This window comes from Entelurus aequoreus, linkage group LG08, assembly GCF_033978785.1.
Source record: "Entelurus aequoreus isolate RoL-2023_Sb linkage group LG08, RoL_Eaeq_v1.1, whole genome shotgun sequence".
Lineage (NCBI taxonomy): Eukaryota > Metazoa > Chordata > Actinopteri > Syngnathiformes > Syngnathidae > Entelurus > Entelurus aequoreus.
This window is the reverse complement of record NC_084738.1, coordinates 46,215,607-46,239,668: the sequence shown is the minus strand read 5'-3', so window position 1 is coordinate 46,239,668 and position 24,062 is coordinate 46,215,607. Positions and strand designations below refer to the sequence as shown.

The 24,062-nt window shown below is 43.0% G+C and overlaps 1 protein-coding gene across 1 annotated transcript; it reads right to left on the bottom strand.

The window, feature by feature from the left end:
• Positions 1-17,952: 17,952 nt before the first annotated feature.
• Positions 17,953-22,631, bottom strand: LOC133655951 (uncharacterized). The gene is made up of 2 exons (XM_062056614.1): positions 20,625-22,631; positions 17,953-18,651 (listed from the first exon to the last, which is right to left on the bottom strand). The coding sequence occupies exons 1-2, from the start codon at positions 22,482-22,484 to the stop codon at positions 18,649-18,651; spliced, it is 1,863 nt and encodes a 620-aa protein (XP_061912598.1). The 5' UTR covers positions 22,485-22,631; the 3' UTR covers positions 17,953-18,648.
• Positions 22,632-24,062: the final 1,431 nt, after the last annotated feature.

Genomic DNA, 24,062 nt, shown 5'->3' with positions numbered 1-24,062 from the left:
GAAACTATTTAAAGTGCACTACGCATAATAAACGCAACATTATTAATATTGCTACTACGGATAATTTCAACATAAACTCGTCAAAACAGCCCAATACCTATAATATGGGCTTTTTAAACATAAGATCATTGTCTCCCAAAACGTTATTAGTTAATGAGGTCATTAGAGACAACAATCTTAACGTCATAGGTCTTAGCGAAACCTGGCTCAAACCAGACGATTTTTTTGCGCTAAATGAGGCATCTCCTCCTAACTGTACGAATGCACATATTGCCCGTCCCTTTAAAAGGGGTGGGGAGGTCGCACTAATATACAATGAAAACTTTAACCTTACCCATAACCTAAATAATAAATATAAATCGTTTGAGGTGCTTACTATGAGGTCTGTCACACCGCTGCCTCTCGACCTGGCTGTTATCTACCGCCCCCCAGGGCCCTATTTGGACATTATCAGTGAATTCTCAGAGTTTGTTGCTGATCTAGTGATGCACGCTGACAATATAATCATAATGGGGAACTATAATATCCATATGAATACCCCATCGGACCCTCAATGTGTGGCGCTCCAGACTATAATTGATAGCTGTGGTCTTACACAAATAATAAATGAACCCACGTATCGCAACGGTAATACGATAGATCTAGTGCTTGTCAGGGGTGTCACCACCTCCAAAGTTATGATACTCCCGTGTGCTAAAGTAATGTCCGATCATTACCTTATAAAATTCGAAGTTCTGACTCATTGTCAACAAGCTAATAATAATAATAATAACTGCTATAGCAGCCGCAACATTAATGCTGCCACAACGATGACTCTTGCTGACCTACTGCCTTCGGTAATGGCACCATTCCCAAATTATGTGGGCTCTATTGATAACCTCACTAACAACTTTGATGACGCCCTGCGCGAAACCATTGATAGTATAGCACCGCTAAAGCTAAAAGGGCCTCTAAAAGGCGCACCCCATGGTTTACAGAAGAAGCTAGAGCTCATAAATTGTAGAAAGCTGGAACGCAAATGGTGCGCGACTAAACTTGAGGTTTTCCATCAAGAATGGAGTGATAGTTTAATAACTTATAAACGCATGCTTACCTTAGCTAAAGCTAAATATTACTCAAATCTCATCCGCCTCAACAAAAACGATCCTAAATTTTTGTTTAAGAAAGCTGGAACGCAAATGGCGCGCGACTAAACTTGAGGTTTTCCATTAAGCATGGAGTGATAGTTTAATAACTTATAAACGCATGCTTACCTTAGCTAAAGCTAAATATTACTCAAATCTCATCCGCCTCAACAAAAACAATCCTAAATTTTTGTTTAGTACAATAGCATCGCTAACCCAACAAGGGACTCCTCACAGTAGCTCCACCCACTTGGCAGATGACTTTATGAATGTCTTCGATAAGAAAATTAAACTCATTAGAAAGGAGATTAAAGACAACGCATCCCAGGTACAACTGGGTTCTATTAACACAGATATGACTGTATATACGACGGATACTGCCCTCCAAAATAGTCTCTCTCTTTTTGATGAAATAACATTAGAGGAATTATTACGGCGTGTAAGTGGGATAAAACAAACAACATGTTTACTTGACCCACTTCCTGGGAAACTTATCAAGGAACTGTTTGTAATATTAGGTCCATCAGTGCTAAATATTATAAACTTATCACTTTCCTCTGGCACTGTTCCCCTAGCATTCAAAAAAGTGGTTATTCATCCTCTGCTCTAAAGACCTAACCTCGATCCTGACCTCATGGTAAACTACCGACCAGTGTCCCACCTTCCCTTTATTTCGAAAATCCTCGAAAAAATTGTTGCACAGCAGCTAAATGAATACTTAGTGTCTAACATTCTCTGTGAACCTTTTCAATCCGGTTTCAGGGCAAATCACTCTACGGAGACAGCCCTCGCAAAAATGACTAATGATCTATTGCTAACGGTGCTAACTAATGCGTCATCTATGTTGCTGCTTCTTGATCTTAGCGCTGCTTTCGATACCGTCGATCATAATATTTTATTAGAGCGTATCAAAACACGTATTGGTAGGTCAGACTTAGCCTTGACTTGGTTTAACTCTTATCTTACTGACAGGATGCAGTGCGTCTCCCATAACAATGTGACATCGGACTATGTTAAGGTAACGTGCAGAGTTCCCCAGGGTTCGGTTCTTGGCCCTGCTCCCTTTAGAATTTACATGCTGCCGCTAGGCGACATCATACGCAAATACGGTGTTAGCTTTCACTGTTATGCTGATGACACTCAACTCTACATGCCCCTAAAGCTGACCAACACGCCGGATTGTAGTCAGCTGGAGGCGTGTCTTAATGAAATTAAACAATGGATGTCCGCTACCTTTTTGCAACTCAACGCCAAGAAAACGGAAATGCTGATTATCGGTTCTGCTAGACACGACATTTATTTGATAATACCATTTGACAACCAAACAATTACACAAGGCGACTCGGTAAAGAATCTGGGTATTATTTTCGACCCAACTCTCTCGTTTGAGTCTCACATTAAGAGTGTTACTAAAACGGCCTGCTTTCATCTCCGTAATATTGCTAAAATTCGTTCCATTTTGTCCACTAGCGACGCTGAGATCATTATTCATGCGTTCGTTACGTCTCATCTCGATTACTGTAACATATTATTTTCGGGTCTCCCTATGTCTAGCATTAAAAGATTACAGTTGGTACAAAATGCGGCTGCTGGACTTTTGACAAGAACAAGAAAGTTTGATCATATTACGCCTACACTGGCTCACCTGCACTGGCTTCCTGTGCACTTAAGATGTGACTTTTAAGGTTTTACTACTTACGTATAAAATACTACACGGTCTAGCTCCAGCCTATCTTGCCGATTGTATTGCACCATATGTCCCGGCAAGAAATCTGCGTTCAAAGAACTCCGGCTTATTGGTGATTTTCAGAGCCCAAAAAAAGTCTGCGGGCTATAGAGCGTTTTCTATTTGGGCTCCAGTACTATGGAATGCCCTCCTGGTAACAGTTAGAGATGCTACCTCAGTAGAAGCATTTAAGTCCCATCTTAAAACTCATTTGTATACTCTAGCCTTACATAGACCCGTCTCCGCTCGGGATGGTTTCCTGCTGGCCCCACTATGGACTGAACTTTCACTAATATGTTAGATCCACTATAGACTGGACTTTTACAATATTATGTCAGGCCCACTCAACATCCATTGCTTTCTGTCTACCCTAGAGGGGGGGGGGGGGGGGTTACCCACATATGCGGTCCTCTCCAAAGTTTCTCATAGTCATTCAATCCGACGTCCCACTGTGGTGAGTTTTCCTTGCCCTTATGTGGGCTCTGTACCACGGATGTCATTGTGGCTTGTGCAGCCCTTTGAGACACTTGTGATTAAGGGCTATATAAATGAACATTGATTGATTGATTGATTGATTGATTGATTGATTGATCTTCCAGGACCACAATGATGCAAACTTCTATGTCATCAAAATTGCAAAGGTAGTTCAATAGTTCAAATTACCAGTTGTGCACACGCACAAGTGTATCAATAAAAATGAATGAGTTATATGTAAAAATTTGAACAACATCAATTGTAAATACTGTATTGGTTTAATATTTTGGTCACAGATCATTTCCAGGCCTTATCAGGGGGAAAAGGAGCTTTGCAACCCCACAACCAAGAGGCGCTCCCAAATTCCATCAGTTTCAATTTTATGTCATTCCCTGTCCTGCAACTATGACTCCAAAATCAAATGAGGAGCTTAGGTTTTGCCAGGCAGGGCTAGGTATGAGAACTGTCTCATTGCCTGAGAATGCAGCTCATGATCAGGTCAGGTGCAATTGTGTCTTACACCAAAAGCTATACCAGACCTGGGCATTCTGCGGCCCGCGGGCCGCATCCGGCCTTTTGTGCATCCCTGTCCGGCCCGCGTGAGGCCAATCATAAATTACAAAATACATTTAAAAAAAGTATCTATGTCGAGTGTGCAATACAACGGTGGTGCTTTTGTTTTGAAAAGCGTTATTTGTATTACTTCCGTGTGGACGTATGCGCGTGTGCGATTGTGAGTGAATTGAACAGCGCAATCACAAATTACAAAATAAAGTTTAAAAAAAATCTATATCGTGCGCGCAATACAACTGTGCTGCTTTTATTTTGAAAAGTGTTATTTATGGGCGTATGTCCGGGTGTAACCTGTGAGTGAAGGTGCACAGCGACAAGTGATGAGACGCTGAAAAGAGAAAAGTTGATGACGAATGCCATGTTTTCAACAAGACATGGACTGCCAAGTATTTCTTTACATATATTAAAGGTAAAGCCGTGTGCTTAATTTGTGGTACACAGCTTGCTGTGTTTAAAGAATATAATTTGAATCGCCACTACACGACGAAGCACGAGGGAAAATACCGGAATCTGTCTGATGAAGAGCGCGCAAGGGAGGCTGATTGTTAGGATCCGCTGCTCGGATCAGTTTGTTTACAGTTTAGTGTCACGTGTGTTTGTTTCTGTTGCCATGACGGCAGATTTTGCTCACCTGCCTCTGGTTAGCGTTCGGGACACGCACTTGTTGCCCGAGCGCTAATCAGAGGGCTATTTAGTCTTCGCCCGGGCGGCACTCTGCCTGGCTGCCTAATTTGCTTACATGCAACAAGTATCGACCACTTTTGATTCCTGCTAGCTTTCAGGCTATGCTATTTTTTGCTTGCTAGCTCCCATGCTAGTCCTTTTGTTTTTTGTCTTTTGTGCTACGTACACGTCTTTGTTTTTTTTCCCCTGATATGATTTATTTGCTGAAATAAATCATTTTCCTACCTGCAAGCTGTGTCCGAGCCCGTCTGCATCCTTGGGAGAACACCTCGAACCACGATGCGACCCGGTCGTTACAGTAGGCAGCCAGCAAGAAGTTCTCCCGCAACGAGCACGTCGGAGGAGATGGACGAAGGTGCGTGGATGGTGTTGCGAGCAATGGAGGCGGAGACTCACCGCTATTCCCCCTCGGAGCGCCAGGACCTGATCTGGGGTCCTAACGGAAAGTTGGTCCCAATCCACTCCGTTTGGCCTGAGGACATCGCCACACCTCCGCACCACCGGACGCGTCAGCGAAGACGGAAGCCACCCAAGAGGTCTTCACTTCGCTGCCAAGACGCGCCACTCCCTCAAACTCCTCCACCGGTACACAGCAAGCTACGTTCAGCCCAAGATTCCCCTCTTCTAAGGTCTGTTAATCACTGGGACTGCAGCTATGACGTCATTCCGTCGGCACCCCCTGATGACACGCCGCTTGATGACGTTGTCCCGTCCATTTTGGATGACGTCATAGACAAAGACTTTTTTAGACATTATGTCAATTCTTCCTGCCAGCCATTTTCAAGTGACTTTAATTCTGCAATTAAACATTATCAGGACATTTTTTTAAGGACTAAATCTAGTCAGTCCCAGTCTCAAGTGGGGGGTAACAATAGACATTTTGGACAATTTAGAGGAGAGGATTCTGCCCTCCCCCTGACCTCCCTCCACCCACCCTTGAAGACGGTTCCAATCCGCAAGGAGCGCGTCTGGGATCCGCTTTTTGAGGGGGGGGGGGGCTAGTACTGGGAGCTGTGCGAGTGGGGTGGCACAACGGCGTGCTAAGCCGCAACCTCCTGCTCGGCCACCGCCACCTGTCCTTCGGCGGGCTAAGCCGCAACCTCCTGCTCAGCCACCGCCACCAGTACGTCTGCATGCTAAGCCTCAACCTCCTGCTCGGCCACCGCCACCTGCCCTTCGGCGGGCTAAGCCACAACCTCCTGCCCGGCCGCCACCACCGGTTTTTCGGCCTGCTAAGCCGCAACCGCCAGCTAGGCCACCTGCACCTAAGCTAGCGCCAAGGCTAAGGCTAGCACCAGCTCCACCACAGGTTCCAGTACCTGCACCTCGGCTGGTTCCCACACCAGTACCTGCACCTCGGCTGGTTCCCACACCAGTACCTGCTCCACGGCTGGTTCCCGCACCAGTACCTGCACCATGACTGGTTCTCGCACCAGTACCTGCACCACGACTGGTTCTCGCACCAGTACCTGCACCACGGCTGGTTCTCGCACCAGCACCTGTACCACGACTGGTTCTCGCACCAGCACCGGCTGCCACGACAGCGACTCCGGCTGCCACGACAGCGACTCCGGCTGCCACGACAGCGACTCCGGCTGCCACGACAGCGACTCCGGCTGCCACGACAGCGACTCCTGCTGCCACGACAGCGACTCCTGCTGCCACGACAGCGACTCCTGCTGCCACGACAGCGACTCCGGCTGCCACGACAGCGACTCCGGCTGCCACGACAGCGACTCCGGCTGCCACGACAGCGACTCCTGCTGCCACGACAGCGGCGACTCCGGCTGCCACGACAGCGATGTCGACTCCTCCGGCTGCCACGGCGACGTCGACTCCTCCGGCTGCCACGGCGACGTCGACACCTACCGCTTCCACGGCGACGTCTCAGCGACCTTGAGTGGTCCGGCTGCGCAAGCAGCTCTCTCAGAGGTCAGGTAATGGACGCCAGTGGCGCAAACAGCAGCGACATCCAAGACTGTGTTGCAGGACTCAGAGGCTGCTGAACTTCTGGCGCCACTCACGCCCACCTTCTCAGCGGCCACATTCGTGGCCTTTCCGTGGTCGCCCGCCTCGGCGTTCTATTCGCCGCCGCCACTTGACTCGTCCCCGGTGGATTCGGGGACACATGGCCTGGCGACCCACCACCAAGTCCTCCCCCCGCCCGCCCTTGACTCGTGAACTATTGCTTGTTTTTTTTGGGTTCCAGTTGTTTTTTTGTTTTCAAGGGACATCTGGAATCTGTCCTTTTAGGGGGGGGTACTGTTAGGATCCGCTGCTCGGATCAGTTTGTTTACAGTTTAGTGTCACGTGTGTTTGTTTCTGTTGCCATGACGGCAGATTTTGCTCACCTGCCTCTGGTTAGCGTTAGGGACGCGCACCTGTTGCCCGAGCGCTAATCAGAGGGCTATTTAGTCTTCGCCCGGGCGGCACTCTGCCTGGCTGCCTAATTTGCTTACATGCAACAAGTATCGACCACTTTTGATTCCTGCTAGCTTTCAGGCTATGCTATTTTTTGCTTGCTAGCTCCCATGCTAGTCCTTTTGTTTTTTGTCTTTTGTGCTACGTACATGTCTTTGTTTTTTTTTCCCTGATATGATTTATTTGCTGAAATAAATCATTTTCCTACCTGAAAGCTGTGTCCGAGCCCGTCTGCATCCTTGGGAGAACACCTCGCACCACGATGCGACCCGGTCGTTACACTGATGCGTTGATGGTAAAACTGCAAACCCAACAAGGACTTTTTGCCATATTTCACATCCCCAGAGATGCAGCTGTCAGGACAAGTTTCGTCATTTCTCACAAAAGCGCCAGAAAAAGTAAGGCGTTTTCTGATGGAGAGTTTATTAAGGAGTGCTTATTGGACTCTGTTGCGCTGTATGCCCGGAGACTTGGACTGTTTTTCGCTAACTTTGGATGAGAGCTGTGATGTACGTGACACTGCCCAGCTGCTCATCTTCTTACGTCGGATAACTGCCGACTTTCAAATCACGGAGTAGCTGGCAGCCATGCAGTCAATTAAAGAGACAACCACAGGTAATGACTTGTTCACATAGGTAAATGCGTGTTTGGACATGTTAGGACTGAAATGGGACAAGCTGGCAGGTGGGACAATCCAATCCACTTTATTTATATAGCACATTTAAACAACAAAATGTTTCCAAAGTGCTGCACAACAATATTAAAAACAATATTCAAATATTATCCTTAGCTCCACCAATGACTGAATAAAAAGAAAAAATAATTACATATAAAACCAATATAAAAAACAATATAAAATAAATATGATTAAAAACGATTTTTAACAACAGATGGTTGTCCAAATCTGACGGGGAAAATGTTGGATAATGCAGGATAAAGTGACAGAAATTAACCCTGTGCAGAAATGGACATTTTTGCATTGTATAATACATCAGGAAGTGTTGTGTAAAACAGTATTAAAAATAAAACCATCAAAAGCAATCTGCTTTTGTATAAAGTTAAGTTAGGTTAAATTAAATTATTATTATTAATTATTATTATTATTATCATCATCATTTATCTTACAGTATATAAAAAAGAATATTGAGCACAATTTAATTGAAATATTGTTGTGTGGCCCTCCAGCAGTGCTCGGGTTGCTTATGCGGCCCCCGGTAAAAATTAATTGCTCACCCCTGAGCTATACTGTATATTTGTCATAAGATGAAATTTTCCACGGTACAATAACATACTGTAATTTTATGGTATTTAAAGAGAGCCTATTTTATGCACTGCAATGAGGTGGCAACTTGTCCAGGGTGTACCCCGCCTTCTGCCCGAATGCAGCTGGGATAGGCTCTAGCACCCCCGCGACCCCGAAAGGGACAAGTGGTAGAAAATGGATGGATGGATATTTTATGCAATTATGAACATATTTGCATTAAGTGTCAGGCATGAGTGATTTAAGAAAAGGGTTCCTATTGTGCAAAACCAACTTTTCTTACCTGATGGTACCTGTTTGGGATCTGCATTAGTCCCAAAAATGTAAAAACAAACCAGGAGCCATTGCGTAGATATTTATAAAACAACCTTGCCTTCTTCTAAACGAGCCCTTTGGAATTTGAGACATTAGTGACATTTTTTGCCTTAGTTTTGTTAACGGATATCTGGTAGCGGTTTACTTTATATGGACATATTTGCACCAGTCTGCCGTTTTTATCTAGTTGGATTCCAAATTCTTGTCCAGGGTGGACCCTGACTTCTGCCCGAGTGCAGCTAGGATAAGCTTTAGCCCCCTGTGATCCCGAGAAGGACAAACTGTAGAAAATTGATGGATGGATGTAGTTTGAAGTTGTCATCAATAAGATCCTTCTTTTTCTCTATCCTCTAGTTGTGGGGCAGACTGGCTCATACATGTACATGCATCCTCCGCTGTTGCCATTTCTAATACAAAGTAGTGTATAGTTCAAACTTATAACTGAAATTTTTATGGCCCTTGTTGTGTATATACTGTACCAACCTGCAGGGAATTGCAGAGGGAAATTAGCCTTTGGCTACTATCTGACACATTAACATTTCATATGTTCATTAATGTGCAATGTCCCATGTATAAAATTAAAGAAATAATATTAAAAATAGTGACTTCCTACCAGGAGTTGTATTATACTTCTGTGAACAAGCTTATTGGAGTGTCTACTGAAACAGGTGAAAGTTAAGTCAGAGAAAAGTCAGTCGTTTATAAATTACTTCATGTTTTAACGCGGCCCAGTAGCAAATGAGTCACGGATGGGTATCCGGTCCCCGGACTAATAGTTGGGGACCACTGATTGACAATGACAAGGAAGTTTTTTAAACGTTAAAAAATCATATGACACCTTTAAAATGTTCACCAAGAACTACAAATTAAAATGGTCAGTTTTCCTTTTTTAATATATTTCTAAGCTAATATGTCATATACATAAACACACATATGCAATAATGGGTGTTGATGGAACCAGATATTTTCCATATATCCATATATAAGTGTTACTTCTTTCCTTCCATGGTCGTATTACAAAATAGCTAGTATTCTTCCTTCTTTCTCTCTCATAGGAATGTGTGTCGGCCTTCTAGCAGTGGAATGCAGAGAGTAGAGATAACTCAGGAAGTAGTCTAAACAATGAGGGTGGGAGCGAGGGACAGAGGGAAGAACACAGGACTTCCGGGATTTGGGAAGATCGATCTAGACTGGGCGAGGGAACGCTTGTGTACTGGATTGGGTCTCACGTTTGTCTTCAAAGCTTTGAGAATAAACCACAAAATACCAACTACTGCCTGGTGATGAACATAAACTTCAGCTTATTTGCCATTTAAGAATTTGGGAGTGACCAGCAGCTTAAAATCCCTGGGAGGAAGAGCTGGTCAACGCAACAGTGTACATACCAAAGTGCCATCCATTCATCTATTTTCTAATGCTTGCCCCTCTCCGGGTCGCATGGGTTGCTGGAGCCAGTGATGCAGTTAATATTCACTTTGTACCAGCTTAGCCTCAAAAGGCACTGCAGTACTTGTGCATTTCCCACTGTGAGAAGTCAAAATGTATACCATGAAAAAGACAAAAGTGCAGCAGAGAGGTTTCAGAAGGCCTATATGATTGGTTGTCATATGCAAACCCACTCATCTACACATGGCAATCATTAAGTTGAAGTTGCCATGTTACTGTCTTTCTGTACATATCTGAAGTACTTTACCATGAGTATCCTAAACTCCAGAGTTTGAAAGACTCTTTGATGTTTTACAAGTGTAAACACATTAACTCATCTAAAATTACACTGCTATACTGTGTTCTTACTGCACTTAAAATCATGTCATATCAAACTTTAGAACTTTAACTGATATTTTAATGTTTCAGGGGCAAGTGGACAAAGGCAGCTGACAGTTGACCCTCCCAGGCAGAAGTTTACACCATTACTCAAATAAAGAGGGCAACAAATGGTGGAAAAAACATGTTCTACATGTTATATACGGCGAATTAGATGTTACCCTCCTTGCATACTTGCCAACCCTCCCGTTTTTAGCGGGAGAATCCCAGTATTCAGCGCCTCTCCCGACAACCTCCCGGCAGAGATTTTCTCCCGACAAACTCCCGGTATTCAGCCGGAGCTGGAGGCCACGCCCCCTCCAGCTCAATGCGGACCTGAGACTGAGTGGGGACAGCCTGTTCTCACGTCCGCTTTCCCACAATATAAACAGCTTGCCTGCCCAATGACATCATAACATCTAGGGCTTTTAGAGAGTAGAGTGCACAACTGCGCACACAACAAGGAGACGAAGCAGAAGAACGAGGAAATTACAGACATGGCGACGCCGTCGACGAGCAAGATGAAGAAATACGCTTGCAAGTTACAAAACGAATGGAAACAAGAATTTCAGTTCATCCAGGACAGTTCGAAGGGGAAGGTGTATGTTGCCTGTAAATATGTAGAACAGACTTCTCCATTGAACACGGTGGCCGAAATGATATACTCATCATGAACGGAGAAGTTAAACAGGCCAATACTGCTATCTAGTGGATAGCCACCAGAACACAGAAATTCAAGTATTTCTTTTATGTAAATAAAATAAATAAATGTATATATATATATATATATATATATATATATATATATATATATATATATATATATATATATATATATATATATATATATATATATATATATATATATGAAATACTCGAGTTGGTGAATTCTAGCTGTAAATAACCACGCCCCCAACAACGCCCCCCACCCCCACCTCTACCCCCCACCTTCCGATATTGGAGGTCTCAAGGTTGGCAAGTATGCCTCCTTGCCACAGTTGTTACATTTTATTTGGTGTTCATGCTTACATTGAATATTTACTTATTGTATTTCTTTTACAACCAGGACCAGGACTCTAACTCTGATGTTGAATGTGTATAACTCGTCAGCTGAAGATTCGGATGCTGTCACAGCCAATAATACCACATGCTTAGGTTTAAGTACCTATAATGATCACTGATTACGTTTGTCCGTATCAATTTGATTCCTAAATAGATTACCAATTTTTTTCCTTTTCATTCATTATGGAGACTACTGATATTGGTTTTCTGTTCTAAGCTTCTTGATTCCATATAAATGGTTGATCACAAGTGTAATCACTATAAATGGTGGCACTATTACTTGATCAGTGTAATGTTTCCCTGTTAATTATTTTATCATGGATCAGTCACACTTAGGCAGACACTAACTCCAGTGAGTATCAATATTTCTGTTGTTCCACAGCTAGAAAGCAGATACACTTTAAACTAGTGCAGTCAAATGAATATAAAAAAAAAATCAGAATAATAACACTTGAGGGCAGCACGGTGGAGGAGGGGTCAGTGCGTCTGCCTCACAATACGAAGGTCCTGAGTTCGATCCTGCGCTCTGTATCTTTCGTGTGGAGTTTGCATGTTCTCCCCGTGACTGCGTGGGTTCCCTACGGGTACTCCGGCTTCCTCCCACCTCCAAAGATATGCACCTGGGGATAGGTTGATTGGACTACTAAGAGGTATTGGCACCGTCATGTTGTAAACATCCCCTAAATCGAACAAATTTGGCTCCAAGTCTGTTGGCAATTGCCGTTGTGACAGGTAAAATTTGTTTAATTGTATCTTATGAATCTGCATTGTACAGTATGCTCCCTACAAAAGCATTAGATTAGCTAAAGCAAAAGGACACTCAAACCTCCCCTTTCAGCTTTTGTTTGGGAAGTATTGGTGAACAATTTAGAGCATTAAACACAATGGCATATATTTTGTGTGTAACCCGGATAATAATCCATGTGTAATATAAAGTACATTACATAAATTATTATAAAAGTTAAAAAGATAATTGCATTTCATTTATTGATTCATTAAAAAATAGATTGTTAAAATAATTATATATAAGTTATCACACAACCCTTATGCTTAAAGGCACATAACATGTTATCTTCCACTGCAAGTTAGGAGTTGCCTCGCCGCAGCTGTTTGTGTCTTTCAGCCTGCTAACAGCCAAGGACGGACCTCAAGTACCTCAACGCAGACAAGCAGAGACAGGGCGAAATCACGATGCTCAGCACATTTCCATTCTGAATAATCACGTATTTGTCACGGCCAGGGCGCATTCCAATGCGCCCTCATCTGTCCGTCCTAATGAACGCACCTCGGGACACGCCCACGGCCGCGGCGCACATCCAGGGACGCGCTGCGCGCGTCTCCGCCCTGCAGCTGCCACCAGCTGCAATCATTTACCGGCAATCGGCACACCTGCCTGTAATGAAGGAGCTGCCTACATAAGCCTGCTGAACCCGCCATCAGGGGCCGGAATATAGTCTACTGTACATACCCTCCGTCATCTCGATAGTGAGCTGTGCGCCTCACTGTTCCCCGGATCTCCCTCTGGACTCTGACTGCCTCCCTCGATCCTTGACTTCCCCCGCATTGGACTCGGACTTCTCTCTCCCCTGGACTTCCTCATCTCTCGTTCAACACTTGGTAACACACACTTCAGCTAACTACACACATAGCCTAACACCACATACACTTTTGGATCTAGTTCACACTCCATTCTATTGTTTATTTGTATTGTTTGATTATTATATATATATATATATATATATATATATATATATATATATATATATATATATATATATATATATATATATATATATATATATATATATATATATATGGTTAATATATATAATAAATCATTGTTCATACTGCCCCTGGTATTGTGTCTACTGGAGCTGCTTGCATAATATGTGACCCCTCCCTTTAGAAGCAGCTTCAGCGATGTAACTAGGAAACTCCTGAATAAAATGGGGGGTGCGGGGGCTGTACCTCAGAGCATGGTGGGAGACTTTAACTGAGTGTGCAGCGCCAGGCGTTCTTCTCATGAACAAAATTTAAATCTGTCTCTGCTTGATTCTTTGCTTCTTGTTCTGTTTAATAGATAGTTCGGTGCTTAAACCTGAAATCTTCTTGGTCCTTCGAGCCGGATACCAACACATCTGACGATTCCGGCAGGGTGAGTGAACTGGTTTTCTTCTCTCCGGTTGGGATCTGAGGATTGACAAGAGTCCGAGGACAAGGGGGGAAACGCAGAGTTGTTGTTGTATGTGGGCTCTGTACCCAGGATGTCATTGTGGCTTGTGCAGCCCTTTGAGACACTTGTGATTTAGGGCTATATAAATAAACATTGATTGATTGATTGAGTTCAGTGAGTATGTTTTGAATTACAAGGGAAAAAGTGTGTGACTGAGGGTTACGACGCATAGACAAACCCTGTAAATCCTAGGCTCTAACAGGTAAAAGGCCAATATTCTGAAGGACGGCGGAGTCAGCGAAAACTGAAAATTCCGTAAAACAAGGCCAATATTCTGAAGGACGGCGGAGTCCGCGAAAACTGAAAATTCTGTAAAACAAGTGTGAAAGGTGTGAACGTGAGAGTGTGTGGGAGTGATCGCCCACATGCATATTGTGGAAGCTCTAGGCAAGACACCTCCACTTGTGGACAACCTCCAGTAGAAGCGACGTGTACCACAATAATAGATTAAACCACTATCTTGCAACAAAGACAAAAGTAATCCTTATGAATTCGGCTCTGTAGGGGACGAGGGATTACTCTAAATTCTCAAAATGGGAAAAGGTACGAGTAAACCGAAGGTTAGTCCAAAAGACGAGTTAAAATGCAAAGACTGGAAAGCAGTAGAAAAAACAAATCCAGACTTTTTGAAATTTCTCGATGATTGGATCTCAAAACATGAATTTACAGAACGCCTCAAAGTAGGTATTAAAACTGAGGGAATCAATTGTACAAAAATGTGGGAACAACAGAAAGAAACTGGCCAGAATGGGGTGGGATCACACAGAGTGCTGGATGAGGATGGCTCTAAGTAGAGAAGACGGAGAAAGAAAGGAAAGAACAGAAAGAAAGGGAAAGAAAAAGAAGAGAAGAGGGGGGGAAAAGGGCTAAGGGAGACGAAATGCTTGTTTCATAGAGCAGAAGATGATGAGAAAGGCCCAGTTAGGAGAAGAAATAGGTAGAAATTGTCATTTTGAGAGTATTACATTAGTGGTCATGTAGATTGTGTCTGTACGACTGCCCCAACAAGACACACTTACTGCTTCTGAATATCAAGTCAATACTCAGGTTGGGTCAATGAAACAGACGTGGACTGAGGACCGGTTATTATCTTGATGACATACTCAAGAACACTACCCTAACAAGAAGCCCTTACTGCAGTAAAAATCAAGTCAGCGCTTTTTTTTGGGAAGTTTTGGTGAACAATTCAGAGCATTAAACACAATTGCATAAGTTGTAAGAGTCCACACCCGAAACAACCCAAAAGAGAAGCACTTATGGACTGCCCAAGCATCAGCGTCTCTATTTGAGGTGACTTCAAGGTGACGTTTCCAAAAATTTTCAATTACGAGTATCGACATTTTGTCCCTTTGAAAGTTTTACATTAGTGGTCATGTAGATTGTGTCTGTACGACTGCCCCAACAAGAAGCACTTACTGTTTCTGAACATCAAGTCAATGCTCAGGTTGGGTCAATGAAACAGACGTGGACTGTGGGTTATTTTCTTGATAAGGTACTCAAGAACACTACCCCAACAAGAAGCACTTACTGCAGTAAAAATCAAGTCAGTGCTTTTGTTTGGGAAGTATTGGTGAACAATTCAGAGCATTAAACACAAGGGCAAATGTTTTGTAAGAGTCCACACCCGAAACAACCCCAAAGAGAAGCACTTATGGACTGCCCAAGCATCAGCGTCTCTATTTGAGGTGATTTCAAGGGGATATTTCCAACAATTTTCAATTACAAGTATCGACAATTTGTCACTTTGAAAGTATTACATTAGTGGTCATGTAGATTGTGTCTGTACGACTGCCCCAACAAGAAGCACTTACTGTTTCTGAACATCAAGTCAATGCTCAGGTTGGGTCAATGAAACAGACGTGGACTGTGGGTTATTTTCTTGATAAGGTACTCAAGAACACTACCCTAACAAGAAGCACTTACTGCAGTAAAAATCAAGTCAGTGCTTTTGTTTGGGAAGTATTGGTGAACAATTCAGAGCATTAAACACAAGGGCAAATGTTTTGTAAGAGTCCACACCCGAAACAACCCCAAAGAGAAGCACTTATGGACTGCCCAAGCATCAGCGTCTCTATTTGAGGTGATTTCAAGGGGATATTTCCAACAATTTTCAATTACAAGTATCGACAATTTAACACTTTGAAAGTATTACATTAGTGGTCATGTAGATTGTGTCTGTACGACTGCCCCAACAAGAAGCACTTACTGTTTCTGAACATCAAGTCAATGCTCAGGTTGGGTCAATGAAACAGACGTGGACTGAGGACTGGTTATTTTCTTGATGAGGTACTCAAGAACACTACCCCAACAAGAAGCACTTACTGCAGTAAAAATCAAGTCAGCGCTTTTGTTTGGGAAGTATTGGTGAACAATGCAGAGCAGTAAACACAAGGGCAAATGTTTTGTGAGAGTCCACCCCCGAAACAACCCCAAAGAGAAGCACTTATGGACTGCCCAAGCATCAGCGTCTCTATTTGAGGTGATTTCGAGGGAATATTTCGAACAATTTTTCATTACATTTATCGACAATTTATCCCTTTGAAAGTATTACATTAGTGGTCATGTAGATTGTGTCTGTACGACTGCCCCAACAAGAAGCACTTACTGTTTCTGAACATCAAGTCAATGCTCAGGTTGGTTCAATGAAACAGACGTGGACTGAGGACCGGTTATTATCTTGATGACATACTCAAGAACACTACCCCAACAAGAAGCACTTACTGCAGTAAAAAACAAGTCAGCGCCTTTGTTTGGGAAGTATTGGTGAACAATTCAGAGCATTAAACACAATCGCATAAGTTGTGAGAGTCCACACCCGAAACAACCCCAAAGAGAAGCACTTACGGACTGCCCAACAATCAGCGTCTCTATTTGAGGTGATTTCAAGGGGATATTTCCAACATTTTTTTTTATAATTATCGACAATTTGTCCCTTTGAAAGTATTACATTAGCGGTCAAGAGCACTACCCCCAAAAAAAGCACTTACTGCAGTAAAAATCAAGTCAGCGTTTTTTTTTGGGAAGTATTGGTGAACAATTCAGAGCATTAAAAACAAGGGCAAATGTTTTGTGAGAGTCCACACCCGAAACAACCCCAAAGAGAAGCACTTATGAACTTATGAAGCATCAGCGTCTCTGTTTGAGGTGATTTCAAGGTGACGTTTCCAACAATTTTCAATTACAAGTATCGACAATTTGTCACTTTGAAAGTATTACATTAGTGGTCATGTAGATTGTGTCTGTACAACTGCCCCAACAAGAAGCACTTACTCTTTCTGAACATCAAGTCAATGCTCAGGTTGGGTCAATGAAACAGACGTGGACTGTGGGTTATTTTCTTGATAAAACTCAAGAACACTACCCCAACAAAAAGCACTTACTGCAGTAAAAATCAAGTCAGCGCTTTTGTTTGGGAAGTATTGGTGAACAATTCAGAGCATTAAACACAAGGGCAAATGTTTTGTGAGAGTCCACACCCGAAACAACCCCAAAGAGAAGCACTTATGGACTGCCCAAGCATCAGCGTCTCTATTTGAGGTGATTTCAAGGGGATATTTTCAACAATTTTTTATTATAATTATCGACAATTTGTCCCTGTGAAAGTATTACATTAGTGGTCAAGAACACTACCCCAACAAAAAGCACTTACTGCAGTAAAAATCAAGTCAGCGCTTTTGTTTGGGAAGTATTGGTGAACAATTCAGAGCATTAAACACAAGGGCAAATGTTTTGTGAGAGTCCACATCCGAAACAACCCCAAAGAGAAGCACTTATGAACTGCCCAAGCATCAGCGTCTCTGTTTGAGGTGATTTCAAGGTGACGTTTCCAACAATTTTCAATTACAAGTATCGACAATTTTTCACTTTGAAAGTATTACATTAGTGGTCATGTAGATTGTGTCTGTACGACTGCCCCAACAAGAAGCACTTACTCTTTCTGAACATCAAGTCAATGCTCAGGTTGGGTCAATTAAACAGACGTGGACTGTGGGTTATTTTCTTGATGAGGTATTCAAGAACACTACCCCAACAAAAAGTACTTACTGCAGTAAAAATCAAGTCAGCGCTTTTGTTTGGGAAGTATTGCTGAACAATTCAGAGCATTAAACAAAAGGGCAAATGTTTTTGTTGATATAGACTTAGTAGACACAACGTATATTAAGTATATTGAGTTTTATTCCGACACTGAGGCAGCCGACATGTCAACATAGTTCCCTCCATAACATGCCATATCCCAGCAGCCCCCACTGCCCCGCCTGAAGCATGAATAGCCGTAAAGGGAAACATAGAACTGTCGTAAAATGTTCATTGGAGAACAACACACGTTAACAATCTCCCTCTTCTTTCTTTAAAATAAGAAAAACAAAAGCCAAGTGCAACAAGGGAAAAGGCAATTGAAAAACATTCAAGAAAATAACAAAATACAATCAGCATTCTCGCCTGTGTTTTTTTTTTTTTTTTTTTTTTTTAAACAACAATTAGGGTGAATTCCAATTAGGGTGGATTCCACAGTCCTTCACATAGTGCTTTCAAGAGCACTAGGGATGATGCCCCCTTTTTCGTCAGACAGTCAGCTAGTTGGGCTTTTGTCACTGACCAGAGCACCTTTTTGATTGTTTTACTCTGAATGAGCTCCTTGATCCCGCTTATATCCAACCGAAGTCTCTTCTCTGTGACCTGTTTAGTGGACTTAAGGGCATCATAAAGAGAGTGATTGTCAGTCACACAGACCAACGTGGGAGCATTTAATTTGGTGGTCCCAGTAGTGAGCTCCGAAAAAAGAGTAGAAAGGAAAATAGCATTGTCTATTCCATCCGACATAGCGAGTGTCTCTCCCGCAAGGGTGCTCCGCACCACACGCCTGATCCTCTTAGATTGCCAACAGAGAGGAGAAAACTTCCCGTTTTCCCCCATGAGAGTGATCAATGTCCCTCCTTGAGTACCTCCATCAGGCAAGTTTCCCAGCGAGGCATCACTGAAAACAGTCAAGTTCAAAGCATCATTATTACCCAAATGTTGAAATTTCAGAGTAACCTTTCCTGCTTTAAGTTTACGAATCACCTTATTTGCATCATGAATGGACTGCACAGTAGCATTTTTCAGAATAGATGCCAAAATACAAGCGTCAAACATAACATCAGGTCTAGTTTGTTTTGCAACCCAAAGAATTTGTCCTATTTTTGATCTCAGCTGCTCTCTTTCCGTTTCACTAAGAGCTGAATCTCTCTGTATAGCACGTGCTGGCTGCATGTTTATGGGTTGCATGTTGTCAATATAGCCCTGCTGATTCATCTCAATTACACCATTTACAGTGGCAATGTCCATTCCTACATAGCAGAAATTATCATGTTCCTCACGTCCCACACGGAACGCACACTTCAGTCGAGGAATCACATCAGTTACAAAGTTTTGTGAACCTGCCCAGAGAAAATCATCCACATGACATGCAAGTACCCCTTTAACTTTGCATTGTTCATCCAACCAATAAAAGACTGCAGGATCCACTTGTGACACTTTACCACTTGTGCTCAGCATTATTTCTTTCACTCTATTATACCAATAAAGTGATGCATCAGCAAGACCATATACACATTTCTTAAGTTTCCATAGCACCCCTTTACTGTTTGCTTCTGGGGGGGGGGGGTGAACATGAATGTCCCTTGATAACTCCATGCCTTGCAAAAAGGCAGATTTAATGTCCATAGAATGGACCTTCCACTGATTTTGGCTAATCACTGCTAGCAATAACCTCAGGGATTCAGAAGCACAGGTTGGTGAATCTTTTTGCAACTGTTGGATATTGAACTCTTCAAAACCCCTGGCTACAAGTCTAGCTTTAGGCACAATACCGTTCTCAGTTTCTTTTAGACTACAGACCCAACGGGTGGAAACACATCTTTGGCCTGTATCTTCAACTTCTTCAAAAACATTATTATTGTTCCAGTTTTCAATCTCTATTTGTTTAGCTTCATCAAATGATATGTCTTTTGTTATAAGTACATCAGCATCCATGACTTCTGAATCGGACTCAATGCTGAGACTATTCACACGTGACAGATCAACAGCTTCTTTTTGACCATGACTCCCATCATTTTCAATAAATTGCAGGTTATACCAATTTTTATAACCTCCTGTGGCTTTGCCTGCTCTACCTAGGACTTTTGCTTTACATAGAACACTTTCATCACTTTTCATAAAGGTTACAGTATGTCCCGCTTTTACCTTGACACTGGACACAGGAATAACAGGGTTATCATTATAGACATTGTGCTCCATTTGAGTTTGAATTACATCATTATGAGTCACTAACGAATGAGCTCCCTCTCCTGCATTGGACTCTCTGTCACTTTCCTGTTCGTTATCAGCATCTGTGTTTTGTGTACTGAATGAGCCACCTGTGGCTCTGTTCACTACATCTGTGTTTTCACTGTCTGCTGCTTGATTCTGTACAATTATCTCACTGTTTGTGTCATCGAGAACCTCACTTTGAGCAGTTGTGTGTAACTTATTAAGCCTCAAGTGATGTACTCTAACAAGGATACCACCATGTCTTACAAATACAACAGCCCCATCCTGACCAATAACTACCCCTGGTCCCTTCCACTCTGTACTGTCAGCTCGTTTGTAATAGACCTTGTCTCCTGTCTCATATTTTTCATCTGTGGATCTGAGCTGCTTACGTAACGCTCTCCTTATTCTCTCTGAACATTCAGCTTCAGTGAAAGCCTTCCTAGAAGCATGCAACGCTGATATGTGTTGTCCTACCCTTGCACTAACAGTAGTGCCTTCGAGTGCAGGTAGTTTATCAATTAATACAGAGGGAAGGTTAGGGTTTTGACCAAATACCAGTTGATGTGGGCTATAACCATGAACACTGTGCATACAGTTCTTAGCCATAAGAGCCCAGTCTAGGGCAGTGTGCCAGTCACATCCATTTTCCCGTTTCACCTTCAGTAGGATGTCGGTGAGAGTCTGATTGTGTCTCTCCAACAGCCCGTTGCTCCAGGGACTGTATCCTGCTGTTGTCCTCGTCTCGATGTTGAAGTTTTCGGCCATGTCACGAAACTCTTCATTATTGAACTCTCCACCGTTGTCGCTGTACAAAATACGAGGAGGGCCGTGAACACTTATCCATGTGTGGATGAGGGCGTTGACCATTTCAGAGGCCTTCTTTGTCTTCACAATGCTTCCTGCACTGAACCGGGTGAATTGGTCGATCACATGTAGATACCACACTCCTGGCTCCAACTCATGCAGGTCCACCGCCACCGTCTCATTATATTCTGTAGCTAGAGGCAGACCAACAGCTGGCCTCGGCTTCGCTTTGCTGTATCTCTGACATATGTCACAATCATGCACTATTTGTTGCAAAATAGTGAGGCAGTCCTTGTCTTTATTACCCGAGCTTTGAATTAGCCTCTGCAGCCTGTCTGCAGATGCGTGGCCAAACTGTTTGTGTAGCTTGAGAAGGATTTTGCGCTTTTCGGCTGAAGACATGTTTTCTGTCACTGTCAGGACTTCATCTTCAGCTGTCGCTGCAAGTATCACGTCATCTTTCATTTGCTGTGTTGTGCTGTTTTTGTCTCTTATGTCCACACAGTAGTGTCCTGAGCTGGTGAACTCAAGAGGAATCTGCTGTTTAAACATCACTGCTCTGTCATTCTCCATATCTAAAACAGTTCCTGCCTTCTTCAGTGAGGACTTACTCAGCAGCAGTGGAATGTCAGCGTTGACCACTTCTGTCTCAATGTGACATTTTGTTTGTCCTATTTTGGCAGGTAGTTTCACTTTTCTGGTGGAATATACTAAGTTGCCATCTCCAAAACGAAATGGTCTTGAACTGGTGTTTTCTGTCCTCATCATTTTGTCTGTCTGCTCTTGACTGAGACAACTAACATAACTGTCAAGCCATTTCTCCCCACATACTGTACGAGTGCATGCCGTGTCTATGATGGCTGATCCCAGGGATTCAGTTATGAAAATCTCAGCGTCAGACATAGGGTCATTTGTCAACAACGTTATGTTAACTTCTTCTACATTTTCGTCTTCTGTTAGTCTTACTTGTTCGTTCTTCTTGTAAGGACAGTCCTTGGCCCAATGAAATGTGCTTTGACAAACGGCACATCTTGAACGCTTACCGAACTTATCCAATGGGTTGGTGCCCGGCAACGGTGTCCTTTCACTCTTCTGTTGAAACGTGTTCCGTCTTCCCTGTCCTTGTCGTTGTCGTTGTTCAGTGAAGAAAGCTGCATCTTGGTTTAGTTGAATCCCGTGCGACAAACCTGGCGCCGTTTTCGCTCCAAAAATCCGCTTGAGTGCCGACTTCATGGACGCAAACTTTAGGTCGGGGCACGCCGTTAGTGCAAGTTGTCTGTTTTTCTCATCGAGGCAGGCCGTGTCCAACAACTTGAAGGCTAACACAGCATCTGGAAGCGCCATGTCGTACTTTTTAATTCGGTTGTATCGCTGCTCAAAGTCAATTATGTAGTCTGCCATTGAAACGGAACTGTCTTTCATTAAACGATCAAACTGGGAATACGCTTCGTACGCGCGGTCCTTTTCTTCTTGCTGAAACACACCGTCCAGTTTTGCTAGTAATGTCGCCATACCAGTGTCTTTGTCCAAGTCGTCTGCTGGTATCTCCATAGCGATATCCTTGGCTCGTCCTTCCAGACCCAAAGCCACAGCAAGCGCCTGCTTCTTCTTGTCGAGTTCGGTAACTCGTGCCCATATGTTAACTTCATTTTTCCAACATTCATACGGCCTGGTTTCGTCAAACTTCGGCGGTACTCTGTAGTTCGCAGCCATCTTCAAACCATCCTCTGCTACCAATGTTGATATAGACTTAGTAGACACAACGTATATTAAGTATATTGAGTTTTATTCCGACACTGAGGCAGCCGACATGTCAACATAGTTCCCTCCATAACATGCCATATCCCAGCAGCCCCCACTGCCCCGCCTGAAGCATGAATAGCCGTAAAGGGAAACATAGAACTGTCGTAAAATGTTCATTGGAGAACAACACACGTTAACAGTTTTGTGAGAGTCCACACCCGAAACAACCCCAAAGAGAAGCACTTATGAACTGCCCAAGCATCAGCGTCTCTGTTTGAGGGGATTTCAAGGTGACGTAATCAAAAATTTGTCACTTTGAAGGCATTACATTAGTGGTCATGTAGATTGTGTCTGTACGACTACCCCAACAAGAAGCACTTACTGTTTCTGAACAACAAGTCAATGCACAGGTTGGGTCAATGAAACAGACGTGGACTGAGGACCGGTTATTATCTTGATGACATACTCAAGAACACTACCCCAACAAGAAGCACTTACTGCAGTAAAAATCAAGGCAGCGCTTTTGTTTGGGAAGTATTGGTGAACAATTCAGAGCATTAAACACAATTGCATAAGTTGTAAGAGTCCACACCCGAAACAACCCCAAAGAGAAGCACTTATGGACTGCCCAAGCATCAGCGTCTCTATTTGAGGTGATTTCAAGGGGATATTTTCAACAATTTTGTATTATAATTATCGACAATTTGTCCCTGTGAAAGTATTACATTAGTGGTCAAGAACACTACCCCAACAAAAAGCACTTACTGCAGTAAAAATCAAGTCAGCGCTTTTGTTTGGGAAGTATTGGTGAACAATTCAGAGCATTAAACACAAGGGCAAATGTTTTGTGAGAGTCCACATCCGAAACAACCCCAAAGAGAAGCACTTATGAACTGCCCAAGCATCAGCGTCTCTGTTTGAGGTGATTTCAAGGTGACGTTTCCAACAATTTTCAATTACAAGTATCGACAATTTTTCACTTTGAAAGTATTACATTAGTGGTCATGTAGATTGTGTCTGTACGACTGCCCCAACAAGAAGCACTTACTCTTTCTGAACATCAAGTCAATGCTCAGGTTGGGTCAATTAAACAGACGTGGACTGTGGGTTATTTTCTTGATGAGGTACTCAAGAACACTACCCCAACAAAAAGTACTTACTGCAGTAAAAATCAAGTCAGCGCTTTTGTTTGGGAAGTATTGCTGAACAATTCAGAGCATTAAACACAAGGGCAAATGTTTTGTGAGAGTCCACACCCGAAACAACCCCAAAGAGAAGCACTTATGAACTGCCCAAGCATCAGCGTCTCTTTTTGAGGTGATTTCAAGGGGATATTTCCAACTATTTTTTATTATAATCATCAACAATTTGTCCTTTTGAAAGTATTACATTAGTGGTCATGTAGATTGTGTCTGTACGACTGCCCCAACAAGAAGCACTTACTGTTTCTGAACATGAAGTCAATGCTCAGGTTGGGTCAATGAAACAGACGTGGACTGAGGACCGGTTATTATCTTGATAACATACTCAAGAACACTCCCCCAACAA